Source organism: Convolutriloba macropyga, chromosome 7, assembly GCF_964194025.1.
Source record: "Convolutriloba macropyga chromosome 7, txConMacr16.3, whole genome shotgun sequence".
In the NCBI taxonomy this organism is placed as follows: domain Eukaryota; kingdom Metazoa; phylum Xenacoelomorpha; order Acoela; family Convolutidae; genus Convolutriloba; species Convolutriloba macropyga.
Window position 1 is genome coordinate 54,313,028 of NC_134474.1, and position 14,488 is coordinate 54,327,515.

Here is a 14,488-nt window from a genome sequence, read left to right on the forward strand (position 1 = left end):
TTAAACATGAGATTTTCGGCAAAAACTTTCGTTTCTCAATCGAACAACTCCAAAGGCTCAGAACGCATCCTTCAATACAGAGAAAAAAGTCAAAACTGTTTTAGCTGCTATCGTTTATGGACTGGCCCGTTACTGACAACGCACGCCAGTTGAGTTCGCTATCAAATCGGATAGAAAGACTCAAACATCAGGGAGCCGATGGAATACAAAACGGACTAAGCTGTGTCACTCGCTGAAGATGAGTATCCTGGGAATGAAGATGCTGTTTACAAACATCAACCTCAACAGGATAGGATTACCAAAAATCAAGGCAACGCTCGACTTATTAAGATTTAGGACCGCAAAAAAAGAGATCCTTCAAACGTTACCTGAAGCTAATGGTCACGTTGTTGGATTGGCATTTCAGAAAAGAGCCCCAAAATGGCTACCTGTCTCAATAATGAAACGCTCCAGTTCCACGCTAACAAAGGTGGAATTCCGCTGCGGTTTGTGTTTCCGGTACAATTTAGAAACAAAAAACAAACCTATTTACTGCTTTCGTGGTGAAAACTTCACAATAACTCAAACTCTCATCTGTGACAGGAGTGTTAAACCCGCATTTGGCTCATCAAAGTTAGGGTCACGTTTGAATGGATAATGCACTTTGTATGCTATGACGTTGAAGACTAACCAGCTCTTCAGATGTTAGAAATCAAAATTTTTACCAAAAGTATTCTAGCACTGATGCCACCTTCAGTTTGACATCATGGCAAATTGTTTGTGAGGGTCTAGGTTCAGCCGAAACTTCAATGGCGCAAAGGATTTTAATCCATACTCAATTTAACATATCAACAGCGATTTATGGAAAATAAGAAATTAGTTTTGTTGCACTCGTGCTTTCCAGCATGTGAGGTGCAGGACCATGTGCAATAAACACTAAAAAACAACTACCTACAAATATCTCTGAAAAAAAGACGACACACACGGACGCAAAATTCATTAGTCAAACGAAAATAAGTTTTGCACCCTACAGCCTTGCATGCATCTATCTGAGAAGCTGACGTGCTGACGTGGTATAAAACAATTGACTGAGATCAATACGATTGGTAGTGTTGTTGTTCGGGAGTTTGTTGTGCTTCATACGCGATTTATTTTTAAAAATAACAATTGAATGAGCCAATCAATAGACAAATCCGATCAATTTGTTGCGTGTTGTTTTGAATGTTGGTAGTTATGAAAAAGATCACTTTTGTATGACGAGGAAGGCAACATTTCTGAGTGGAAGATCCATCAGATAATGTTCAGTTACACTTGAATTAACCTCCTGTGTCCATTGTATCAGATCAGCACTCACTTTTTAAAAAATGAATTTAAATTTGTGAGTGCTTTTGTTGTGGTTCTTGAGATACAACTTAATTTCTGTCTGTAAAGTTTCAGCGTATTTGACATACACAATTGGGCCCGAAAACTTTCCTTTGCCATGGTGTTTCTTGACAATTTTTAAATCAGTATTTTGTGTACAACAGCCTTCCTGGTACCTAAATCCGTTGCGTAACTCTAAGCCCAGTCATCGAGCGTTCAAATTTTAAATGAAACTTTTTTATATAAAAACAATCATTTAAAATTTGGACTTCAGATGAATTTTTCTTGTAAATAATTTTGCAAGTTTTTTTGAAATATAGGTTGAAAAACAGATCGACAAAATAAGGATCGAAAATGGAATAAAATTGGAATCTGGCGAAAGCTCAAAATCTGATTTTTTAAGAGTAGCTTTTGGCTAGATTGGACTGATTTTGCATGAATTGGTCCACAATTTTTCAATATAAAGGAAATTATGACAGTTTTTTTGAACATTAGTACCAGTTTATGATTGATCAACAAAAACTAATATTTTTCGCCGTCCGCCGCGCCTCCATTGGTGCTTAGCAATTCGTCACATTACGCCGCAGAGGTTTACCCAAATTTTCACAAGCAAATATGCCTAATCTGTGTATCTTGTGTTAGTTCTTCTTATGTAAATACACTGAAAATGCAAAACTTTTGCGGAAAATAGCTACTTTAGCAAAAACAGGCAAAATTGAAGGGAATTGCGAAAAGCGTGTTCGCAACAGTGTCTAATTTTTAACCGCGAAATAAAAATACACGCTGTGTATCCTACTTTTCGCGCATTTTGCATCACGAATCTGCTCCATTTATGTACTGCTTTTTCGCACGCAACGTAACTCGCACTATAATCCGCAATTCAGCCGAATTGAATGCGCGTTTTTGAGCAAATTAATGATTGTTAAAGCTTTATTACTACTACTAGTACATATTATTACTTAATTACTATTTATCAAAGGGATCCTACCCGTTTCATTGAATCTACACCAGTTCCAAATTGACAAACAACAAGCGTGTTTTGGGTGGGGTATTTTTCGGAAAAGAAAACAGTTTTTGTGGCACTGGGACGTACATCAATATTTTCGGAAGAATTGCCCTAAATCTATTTATTTGCAATCTGAAACCGTCGGGCTTGGGAAGTGACTGAATGTGTTGTAGGGCGAAGCCCGAGGGGAAAAAATTTTACTAGAAGGCTTCAAATGACGTCATTGAATGTTATTATATACCACCTTTAAGGTTTAAAATTTGGTACATTTTCATTTGACGTTTATTATCAAATTGTTGCCAAAACAGTTGAGTTCAGCTGCCTGAAATTGTCAAATTAAGTACAAGCAATACGCAAGACTTCAAGAGAGTAAAAGTTTTTCCAAAAACCAAAAATGTCAATTAATAACATTGCATAAAAAGGACACATGTCTGTAATAATTGATTAAATAGAGTAATTACTATATCTTTCCCAAATTTTGAAATTAAAAGGGCATAAAAAACCAGTTCAATTATTGTAAGTAATTTGAACAGCCTTAAAAATTTTCATTTGGCAATCAGGTCAAGAATAGGAAACAATTTCAGAAATCTGGGTGAATGATCTGGGTGATAAGGTACATTTTGATCAGTCATAACTGAGAAAAAGCAACATCACATTTAACATTAAATATTCTCACAAGGAATTGGGATCAATGCAAAATTAAATTGTTTCTCACAAAAACTGTCAAAAAGTTTGCGGCACTCAAAAATCATTTCAAAATTAAATTGTTTTGATACATCTTGACATAAAACAAAATACTTCCAATTATTGAATTTTGCCTTAACTTGGCAAGTGTCTGTTGAACCAAATTTCTTACAGGTACCTCAAACCCAACGCTCAACGATGGAGAGTTAAGTTTTCGATTTCATTAATGTATCTGGACCTAATATATTTAAGCAATAGGAAAAAGAAGCCACAGTTTTAATATCAAAATTACTTGCAATAAACAGTTGATCTCATTTGAGTTGGTGTTGAGAAGACACGTAATTTGCTCACCACAATCACCTTACTCAGAGCTGACAGGTCATCAATAGAATTCATTAGAGCCTTGTCAAGTGCAGCAAAGAAGCAGTTTAAGGACACTGTGCCAGAAACTTTTCATCAAACTTAATATTTCTCAAAAGAATTTGTCAAAAATTGTGATCCAAATTTTATTACTTAAATAATAGTTAAAATGGACAAAACAAAACCATTAAGGCAACAGAAAACGGTCAAAAGTTAGCACAATTTGCTACAAGCAGCCTAACGTAGATCTGTTTCCATATACTGGGTGGTAACGAATTAAATCCTAAAAACAAAAAAAAATAGAAAAACAACGAAACGTTGTTGCTTGTAAAATTAGAAGACTTTTTCCAGGTAAGTGTTTTGGACAACGAAAGACAACCCTTGTTTTCCAGGACCCGCTATTGTAGAAACTGTTGTTTTTTTCAAACTTAATATATGTTTACTAGTGGTAAATACCAGGTTCTGACCGCTAGAGAAACAAAAATAAATCTAATAAATGAGATACGTTCAAAAAATGATGAATTTCTTGAGGCAGAGTTTACAAATGTCTTCTGACTTCCAAATCTAGAAAAAAATCTAACTTTTATTATGAAAATGGACATTAAAATGGACCTACAGAACCACTAAAGCAATTGAAATTGGTCAAAAGCTAACACATTGTGCTACGGGCTGCCGAACGTAGATGTGATAGATTTTTCCCATAAAAAATCAAAAAAATTAAAACTTTTACGAATTTTTCAAAATCATCATTTCTGGTTGAACACATCACAACACTCCTTGTACTTGGTTCTAATGATTTATTGCCTACAATCAAGAAAAAACTGAAAATAAACAAAACTTTGAAGCTTGTAAAATTAGAAGAATTTTTCGAGGTAAGAGTTTTCGACAACGAAACACAGCTCTTGTCTTCCAGGAACCGTTTTAGTAGAAACTGGTAAGTTTTTTAGATTTAGATACGTCTACTTGTGGTAAATAGCGGTCTCTGACCCCCAGAGAACCAAAAATAGTTCAATTAAGTGAGATATTTTCAAAAAAAAAATTAAATATCCAGAGGCAGAGTATACCAATGTCTTCTGACCTCCAAATCTAGAAAAATTAACTGTTCAACCTTTACTAACAAAATGTTCCTTGAGATGGACCCACAGAATCACAAAAGCAACAGAAAACGGTCAGATGCTGAAACTAGCTAAAGACAGCCAAGCATAGTTTGAAAGGAATTTTTCCCGACCAAAAAAATTTTTTTAATTTTCACAAATGTTTCAAATCAAACATTTCTGGCTGTTTGAGCTCGTCGACCCAATCCATACACTTGGTAGAAACGAATCAAAACGCAAAAACACTTAAAAAAGATTAAGAGCTAGATTTTGATTTTTGAAGCTTGTAAAATCAGAAGACGTTTCCTAGGGAAGAATTTTTTACCACGAAAGACAACTCGTGTCCCTGAGTGCTCCTGAGTTTGGCAGTCCAACATTGATATAAAAACCTTTTTTTGAGCGAAGGATTTTTTGGAACAACAACCGATGGCTCGGTTTTTCGACTTTGTCTTAGAGTTGTTTGTATTCAAATCGCTTTAAAGCTTTAATTAAATCTTTAATAATGTGCTTATTACAGAGTATTAAATCAATTTTGCATGCTCAAAATGCGCGCTTTTATGTAGGTTTAGTTGATACTTTTGATGCGAATAATAGATACCTAAAAAGAGCGGAAACGTGCTACATGACTTGTCACCTATTTTACAATTTTTACGTTTCCTTTATTTCGCAAAAATGGTGAAACCCCTTTTCCGAAAAATAAGATAGAAGGGATGCCTCCTAATTTCGTTCATTTTATTTATATAATTTTTAAGCGAATTTTATGGGGGGAAAATTTTTGGGTATACCTCTGCGGTGTAATGCATTTCAGAGGTTTGGTCGGCAGATATATTGCTTAATCAAAATGTGCTAGAACAGAATATATTTTGAAATGTCAGAAGTGTTTCGATGTTAAGATGTAATAAATTTTCAGAAAAGTAATTTCGAGCTTATTATTTGTTCATTGGGGGATGTTTTTGATGCGAGAAAGATAAAGAGGAGAACAACATATCCTAAAAGCTTCCAACCACTGTTTACAACCTAAGGTTTTCTGAAATTGAGTATACTTCTTCTTGCGATAGGAAAAATAAAATCTCAAAGAGATTTTGAAAAAACGTAAAAAACAGCATGTCCTCAAAGTAGTTCAAATTTCTACCATCCGAAAGCAATATTGCACAATTCAATGTTTATTTTTGTTTTTCGTTGTTTTATCTCTAAAAATTTTGATAAAGACTGTACAAAGCGTTAAGAGATTTCATTCAAACCCAGATGATCACTTGATCTGAAGAAAACTTGAACTGAATTCAGTTGAACTTCAGTATTTAACAGCACTTTTACAACAAACAAACGCGGTGGAAAAAAACATAATTTAAAAGAAAATTATGGCATCGCATCTAAAACACCGGAAAAACACTAGTGAGTACGGTAATCGTTTGAAGGAAGCGACTTCAATAGGGCAGACAGCATTAAAATGATATTGAAGAACTAGCTAAAAGATTGGAAATGTTCCTCCAAGTTGAAGACAGACAGACTGCTGAAATCTTAACGTCTGATGGATTCGCACCTGGAATAAAACTACGGAAATAGCGCTGAAGGGTCATATGTTAAAGATATTTTAATCAGGGTTACTTTTACCAAACGATCTTTCATCAAAGGCATATTAGTTTAAGGAAAACGTTTACAAAAAGTTTGTGTTCTTAGAAAGAGACAATGCTTCTGGACCCTCCATAAGATTCCTCAGCATTTCACAGGCCCTTATCAATGGGAGTAAGCAATGATATCTATTTTACAACTTTAAAGAATTCTGTAAGTGAGAGCTTCCTAGTCTTGTTTCTCCGGTTATTCTTTTGTTCAATTTCTGTCCATCAATTACAGCGCTCCAGAATAAAAGCGGTGCATAAATGCAATAAGTGGGGCGGCACATAGAATAATATATCTGAATCGACAGAAAAGTTTTAGTTCTCAAATCTCCAATGTCTTCAAAAACATGTTTTGTGAAAACTCTGATTTACTACCAAAAAGTAACAAACTACATCTGTAAACGGTTCGTAACCGTTTAGCCCCCTAATCTTTCCTCTTGTTATTTAATTCAAATTTATTGAGTTCATGTTCATAATCGCTGTCAAAGTCTTTGATTTTTCTAACTAACGCTCTCTAACTTTGATTTTTCATGAATTTTAATGCCAAACTTTTCATTCATTATCATACATGAGTTTCATCGTGCCACACTTAGCTTTGATCATAAATGCGGTTATAAACCACAATTTTGTAAGCTATTATTTAACAATCATACAAGCTTATAGAAGGACGCACAGCAAACTAAACTCTTGAAAATCAGTCGTTGTTTACGAAAGCGGATCACACTAAAGAAAAGATAATAAATTCTGGCGCATCCTAGGTTGTAAAACCGAACCATCACAATACAGAGAAATTTTAATATTTCTGACTTGTAGTTTTTCACTAAAACTTTAAGAAATCCCAACACCTAGCTCAATTAAACGTGCTATAAACTTTTTTTCCATCTGATCTTTTTAACACTTCAAATTTATAGGCTATCAGGCTTTCTAAGTAAGTTACAGTTTGATTACCTTCCCCCTGCTTTGTTCATTGCAATCCCAACATTATGATGCAGTCCGCTCAATGCAGTTTTCTAGTCCATGCGGCTAAAGGTTCCACATTTGCTGATAAGATTTACTGGGGCCTGAGTGGGTGAGGCTGCGGGTTCTCTTTTGCACCAACGCATAGGCCTACGACGGCGATAGTCGAACATATTTATACAAAGGTAGCAAAGCCTGATCTTTCTTAGATTATAGCACGTTCTAGTTCAGCTAAAACTCTCTGACCCTGGGTCTAGCGAAAGAGCATTAAAAATTTCAGGTTTTGATTAAGCCCTTCTTACATTCAAACAGATACTATAGCTGATTCTGATTTACAGTTTTGCACCTGCTTACAGGCAAGTACAAAAGTTTTGTTTCCAGGCACAAAATTTTCCAAAAAAGTTAAAACAGTATCCTCCCCAGGATAGGGTGTTCCTCTGCGACCGTGATTAGACAAAACCCTCCCACCAACGCGAAGTGTACATAAAACACTTCAATAAACAGCATTCAAGCAAGATTTGGTAAAACATAAGATACCCAAACCATTGATAGCTGTCCACAACAGCAACATAAATAGCATTCAAGTTATTTTAGATACAAAAAAAAAGATTTAGTAAGTGTCCTAGCAGCACTTTAAGGTCATTGTGCAACCATAAACTAAGTAACCATTAACCAATGAGAAAAGCCAAAGCCATGTCAAGCAAAATCAAAACAAAGTCAAACTCCAAGGCTCAACTCATGCAACTCTTGAAGTTCAAAGTCATTGAGTGGGAAATAGCACAAGACCTACTCGATGAACAGATGCAACAAACAGAAGAAGCAGGAGACCTACAAGAGCTCGTTGACGAACTTCGACTCCAGAAAGCGGAGCTTGATCACATGTGTAACAAACTCACAGAACAACAGTTGACACAAGTAGAGTTTGACACTTGAGTTTGACACTGCTGCAGAGTCTGCACGGAGAAATTGCAAATGGCTGAGAACCAAACAAAAAACAGATTGCTTCAAGGGTCAAACCATCAAAAGTTCATCTCTTCCAACACCTTTTCGGAAGAACCCAATAAACTACGGAGCATAGTTGTTGTTTCAGAAACCAGACGTAAACAACCAAGCGGACTGAGACGTAAAACGCCAATGCAAAATGCAACTGAAAACGCTGTGAGCTGCCATGAGGTGTTCAGTTCTGGCAATCATGATGGTATACCGTCCAAAAACTATCATCGTGATATTCAATAAGAGAGAGCAAGTGTAGCAAAATACAACGCCCAGCAACCGAAATCAAAAAAGTACAGTGAGAAGCAGGAGCATCGCAGCTTCAGTGAAGATGCAAAACAGGTTCAGAATTCCCAGACACAAACAAAATGACTAACGCTCCCAACGGAGAGATTAATAGTCACCTAAGTTTCATGCCACAGCAGGTTTCTGTGCAACAGTTCCCACAACGACCCACAACTCTGAATGGACCAATCATCAAGTGATGATGAATGCGTTCAGTCTACCAAAGATTAGTCTTGACCATTTTTCAGGCAACCTTTTGATGTGGCATCAATGGTACTGTTTTTTCAAGTCAACCATTCACGACATTCCAGCTCATTCAACTGTTCTGAAAATGACATACTTGCAAAACTCTTTAACTCACAAAGGAAAAGACTTCATCTGTGGTTACTCTTACAACGGAGACTTCTTTGAGGAGTCACTTCAGGAACTTATCAGAAAGTTTGGAAAGCGGCAGCATGTTGTGAGTGCAAACCTGACACAACTTGAACAATGGTCTAAGACCAGATGGGATGAACCCATCAGCTTTGTAAGTTTTTCGTCCTTCCTCACACGTTTGGTACAGACCTTTCGACTTCACCATTTTGAAACGCTTCTGCGGTAGTTAAAGTTGCCATGGAAAAATTGACAACATCAATGACGATTCGCTGGAATCAACATGCAAGGAGCATGAGAATAGAGCAACCCAAGTTGGCTGATTTTGCAGATTGTATAGGCATATGAGCAGACGCTTGGGAGGATGTCTCTCCACAAACACCACAAAGAACAGACTGGGATGAACGATTTTCCCAAGTCCAGAAACACTCCAACATATTTCTTCAAGCCAGCTCAAATTGTCAACTACGCTCTGGGGATCACAACCTTGGTCGCTGCAAAGAACACCTGAGCAAGTCTGTAGCTGACCGTCAGCGATTGGTGAGGCACCACAACTTGTGTTTCAATTGCTTGAAAAGACATGAGAGTGGATTCTGTAAATCAAAAATTCGATGTCCTTTAGACAGAAGCAATGGGTTTCATCATTCAACTCTCCATCGAGACGACTTCAGGACTCCGCAGAAAAGTATTTTCCAAGCAACGAGTAAAGGGGGATTTCAACCCAGGAACAACCCAGTGCAGTCAAACTACGGTAGAAACTTCAACCATACAACGTCTCAGCTTTCCTCAACAATCAGTAACACGCCAAATACCAACAACAAAAGGGGATACAATTAAAAAAATTTCAACCCTTGTAATCCAAGCTATGGAAACAACAGCTTGCATCAAAATGCCAATCAGCAGCACAGCAGTCCTCGGCATTCTAATTGCAGAAGTAATACCCACTTTCAATCAGTGACCAGCAACCCCACATGGGTCAGAGCTTCTATTCAACTACAGATGATACCAGTCACGCTCTTTTACAAAGACTTCAACACAAAGACTTATGCGCTTTTGGACCGTGGAAGTGGTAAAACACAGATCGCACAAAACATTGCTGATGCTCTTCGAATTACAGTCCCCAAAGATATAGAACTTCCTCTAGCTTCGCTACATGGGGAGCAGACAGTGACAACAGTTGATGTCATGATTGGAATTGGTTCACTTCGCAGCTCAAAACCAGTGACAAGTCTTTCTGTGTACGCAACCTCCATCGAGCAGTTCCAGACGCCAACTGTCCCCGCAGAAATGTTCAATAGACTTTGTAGAGACCATGATCATCTGACAGAAATCAATTTTCCATAATTTCATGACAACAAAATTGGAATACTCATAGGGGCTGATGTTTTTCTGGCTACTGTTCCAAGACATTTCACTACCGGCAAACCAGGAACACCCTACGCAGTCAACACACTGTTAGGCTGCACTTTGACAGACCCTATGCCAAAAGAGTACTTTCAACCAAACAATGAAAAAAGCAGCAACCATAACATCACTCTTTTCAACCATCTCAAGCGAGGTAGTGGCGATCCGGACGAAAACCTTCTTTTTCTCTGTTGGAGCTTTGAAGGTGTCAACTTTAGTCAGGGTTCTACAAAGGGACACAATGAAGAGGACCAGAAGGCACTAAAGACTTTGGCAGAGACCACACATCAAAACGGTGAAGGATTTGACATTGGACTCCCTTGGCGAGACAATGTCACACAGCCCAACCACTACTCCATGGCAAGGGTTCAGTGCCACGCCCTGCAGAAGCGATTAGAGAGAGACAACCAACTGAAACAGAGATATATGACCACTATTTTTGATGAATTGGATAAGGGATACATAGCAGCCGTTACGAACCAGGATGCAAAGAACATTTGGTATCTACCGCATCAACCAGTCATCAAAAAGCAAAAACCAGACAAGATGAGACGAGTGACAAATGCAACCTCAAAATACAAAGGGGTTTCTTTGAACGATGCACTGCTAACGGGACCGGACCTTTTGTGCAATCTACATGGACTTCTTCTACGGTTTCGTCAGTACAAGTTTGCAATAACAGCAGAAATAGAAATAACAGCAGAAATGTTCATGCTTTTTGGAGTTAGAGAAACAGACCAAGATGCTCTCCGTTTTTTGTGGAGCAAAAATGAAGAAGAGAGGACATCCAAATACTAACGACTCATTTTTGGAGCAATTTGTTCTCCCCCCTGCGCAATTTTTTTTTCCGCAAATGTGCGCCAAGGATAACAGACAAGAACATCAAAAAATATTAGACTTAATCAAATAACAGTTCTTCATGGATGACTTCAATCAATCAATTTCTTCAGAGGAAGATGCTGCAAATACAGCGACTGAGCTCAAACATGTTCTCGAAACAGGGGGATTCAACCTCATCAATTTTCTCAGCAATAACCCTGCTGTGCATTCTGTAAATCAAAAATTCGATGTCTTTTAGACAGAAGCAATGGGTTTCATCATTCAACTCTCCATCGAGACGACTTCAGGACTCCGCAGAAAAGTATTTTCCAAGCAACGAGTAAAGGGGGATTTCAACCCAGGAACAACCCAGTGCAGTCAAACTACGGTAGAAACTTCAACCATACAACGTCTCAGCTTTCCTCATCAATCAGTAACACGCCAAATACCAACAACAAAAGGGGATACAATTAAAAAAATTTCAACCCTTGTAATCCAAGCTATGGAAACAACAGCTTGCATCAAACTGCCAATCAGCAGCACAGCAGTCCTCGGCATTCTAATTGCAGAAGTAATACCCACTTTCAATCAGTGACCAGCAACCCCACATGGGTCAGAGCTTCTATTCAACTACAGATGATACCAGTCACGCTCTTTTACAAAGACTTCAACACAAAGACTTATGCGCTTTTGGACCGTGGAAGTGGTAAAACACAGATCGCACAAAACATTGCTGATGCTCTTCGAATTACAGTCCCCAAAGATATAGAACTTCCTCTAGCTTCGCTACATGGGGAGCAGACAGTGACAACAGTTGATGTCATGATTGGAATTGGTTCACTTCGCAGCTCAAAACCAGTGACAAGTCTTTCTGTGTACGCAACCTCCATCGAGCAGTTCCAGACGCCAACTGTCCCCGCAGAAATGTTCAATAGACTTTGTAGAGACCATGATCATCTGACAGAAATCAATTTTCCACAATTTCATGACAACAAAATTGGAATACTCATAGGGGCTGATGCTTTTCTGGCTACTGTTCCAAGACATTTCACTACCGGCAAACCAGGAACACCCTACGCAGTCAACAAACTGTTATGCTGCACTTTGACAGACCTTATGCCAAAAGAGTACTTTCAATCAAACAATGAAAAAAGCAGCAACAATAACATCACTCTTTTCAACCATCTCAAGCGAGGTAGTGGCGATCCGGACGAAAACCTTCCCTTTCTCTTTTGGAGCTTTGAAGGTGTCAACTTTAGTCAGGGTTCTACAAAGGGACACAATGAAGAGGACCAGAAGGCACTAAAGACTTTGGCAGAGACCACACATCAAAACGGTGAAGGATTTGACATTGGACTCCCTTGGCGAGACAATGTCACACAGCCCAACAACTACTCCATGGCAAGGGTTCAGTGCCACGCCCTGCAGAAGCGATTAGAGAGAGACAACCAACTGAAACAGAGATATATGACCAATATTTTTGATGAATTGGATAAGGGATATATAGCAGCCGTTACGAACCAGGATGCAAAGAACATTTGGTATCTACCGCATCAACCAGTCATCAAAAAGCAAAACCAGACAAGATGAGACGAGTGACAAATGCAACCTCAAAATACAAAGGGGTTTCTTTGAACGATGCACTGCTAACGGGACCGGACCTTTTGTGCAATCTACATGGACTTCTTTTACGGATTCGTCAGTACAAGTTTGCAATAACAGCAGAAATAGAAATAACAGCAGAAATGTTCATGCTTTTTGGAGTTAGAGAAACAGACCAAGATGCTCTCCGTTTTTTGTGGAGCAAAAATGAAGAAGAGAGGACATCCAAATACTAACGACTCATTTTTGGAGCAATTTGTTCTCCCCCCTGCGCAATTTTTGTTCCGCAAAAGTGCGCCAAGGATAACAGACAAGAACATTAAAAAATATTAGACTCAATCAAATAACAATTCTTCATGGATGACTTCAATCAATCAATTTTTTCATAGGAAGATGCTGCAAATACAGCGACTGAGCTCAAACATGTTCTCAAAACAGGGGGATTCAACCTCGTCAATTTTCTCAGCAATAACCCTGCTGTGCAGGAAAAGGTTCCAGAGGAAGAAATAAATTGGTGTTCTAAAGTTGCAAATGATACATGGTCAAACATGGAACCCTGAATCTCATCAACTTCTATTTACGAAACCCAAACAGAGCTATGGAAAAGAGAATATCACACAGAGAAAGCTTCTCTCAATGACTGCTTCTTTGTTTGATCCCATTGGGATAATCCCGACTTTTGCAGTTCGACACAATTAGGACCAGCTACTATCAAATGAAAAAAAATCGAAATTCAAAAATGGATGGAAGACTTCCAGAATATGCCTCCATTTCGAATTCCCAGATTTCTAGTTCCCAACGTCGATGGAACTCACGAGTGGCACACCTTCACAAACGCTTCACTTTCAAAAGTATCAGCAGTGGTGTACCTGAGGAAAATCTCCGCTGACGGCACCATAGCTACCTACTACGTCATCATTTAATCCAAGGTGGCACCAATCAAACAGATGAGCATTCCCAAATTGGAGCTCGAAGCAGCTACATTGGGAGCAGAACTAGCAGGCTTCTGTGAGACCAGGATGGCAATAGGTGTGAAGAGCAAAAATTTTTGGACCGACAGCACAGCAGTACTCAGCTGGATCCAATCAAAGGATCGACAGAAGATGTACATCGCAAACAGGCTCAACAAAATTGCTGAGAACTCAAACAAAGACGACTGGCGACACGTACCACGAAAATTGAACCCGGTTTATCATGGTACCAGAGTTCTACCTCCATGCGATTTTCAACAATTGTGGATAACAGCACCTTTTTTCTTGATCAAACCTGAGAGGGAGTGGACATTCTCCGGTGACAAAACAGCTCAAACACATGGCACCCAAGTTAATGACAAGACCAGTGAAGAACCATTGGTAGATCCGAACAGATTTTCAAACTGGCCTAGACTCCTTGACACAATAGGGACAGTGTTTCGAGCAATATTCGTACTGAAGAGGTCGATTAAACGCGACGTGCCTTGCGAATTGGACAACTTCGCGGCAGACGAAAACAAGGCCCAAACATTCTGCTGCGGACATCTCAGTCCACACACTACAAGCAAACAGTTTCTCGACTTCAAAGTGGACAGCACCTGGAAAAAAAGGACAAACTATTACCATATACACCCTTTCTGGATAGCGACGGACTCCTTAGTGTTGAGGGACGAATTCAGATGTCTGGATTGCCTTTTCAGAGCAAACATCCGGTGATACTCCACAACAAGTGCAGAGTTGCCAAACTGCTTATCGAGAAAGCACATCAAGAATGCGGGCATCAAGGAATTGAACATGTTCGCACAATAATCCAAGCAACGTTCATGATAGTTGGATTCCGCAGAGCTCTAAGAACTTTGGGGAAGTACTGCTTCATCTGCAGACGCTGGCGAGTAGACAATGTCAGACCGAAGATGGCTCCTCTACTAAATTTTCACTCTCGGAGCACTCCAACCTCTACCCATTTGTGAATACTGGAATGGA

At 38.7% G+C, this 14,488-nt stretch overlaps 2 protein-coding genes across 2 annotated transcripts; both read left to right on the forward strand.

Annotated features, from left to right (window-relative positions):
• The first annotated feature begins 9,707 nt into the window (after window positions 1-9,707).
• On the forward strand, window positions 9,708-10,910 carry LOC142343069 (uncharacterized). The gene is made up of 2 exons (XM_075394757.1): window positions 9,708-10,011; window positions 10,084-10,910. Exons 1-2 carry the CDS (start codon window positions 9,708-9,710, stop codon window positions 10,908-10,910), a joined length of 1,131 nt encoding a protein of 376 aa, XP_075250872.1.
• Window positions 10,911-11,567: 657 nt separating this feature from the next.
• LOC142343070 (uncharacterized) lies at window positions 11,568-12,521 on the forward strand. Its single transcript, XM_075394758.1, has one exon. The coding sequence runs from the start codon at window positions 11,568-11,570 to the stop codon at window positions 12,519-12,521; it is 954 nt and encodes a 317-aa protein (XP_075250873.1).
• The last annotated feature ends 1,967 nt before the right edge of the window (window positions 12,522-14,488 follow it).

Coding starts and splice junctions, on each gene's coding strand:
- LOC142343070 (XM_075394758.1), top strand. CDS start 11,568: ATGATACCAGTCACGCTCTTTTACAAAGACTTCAACACAAAGACTTAT.
- LOC142343069 (XM_075394757.1), top strand. CDS start 9,708: ATGATACCAGTCACGCTCTTTTACAAAGACTTCAACACAAAGACTTAT. Junction 10,012..10,083: donor AGAAATGTTCAATAGACTTT/GTAGAGACCATG, acceptor GAATACTCATAG/GGGCTGATGTTTTTCTGGCT.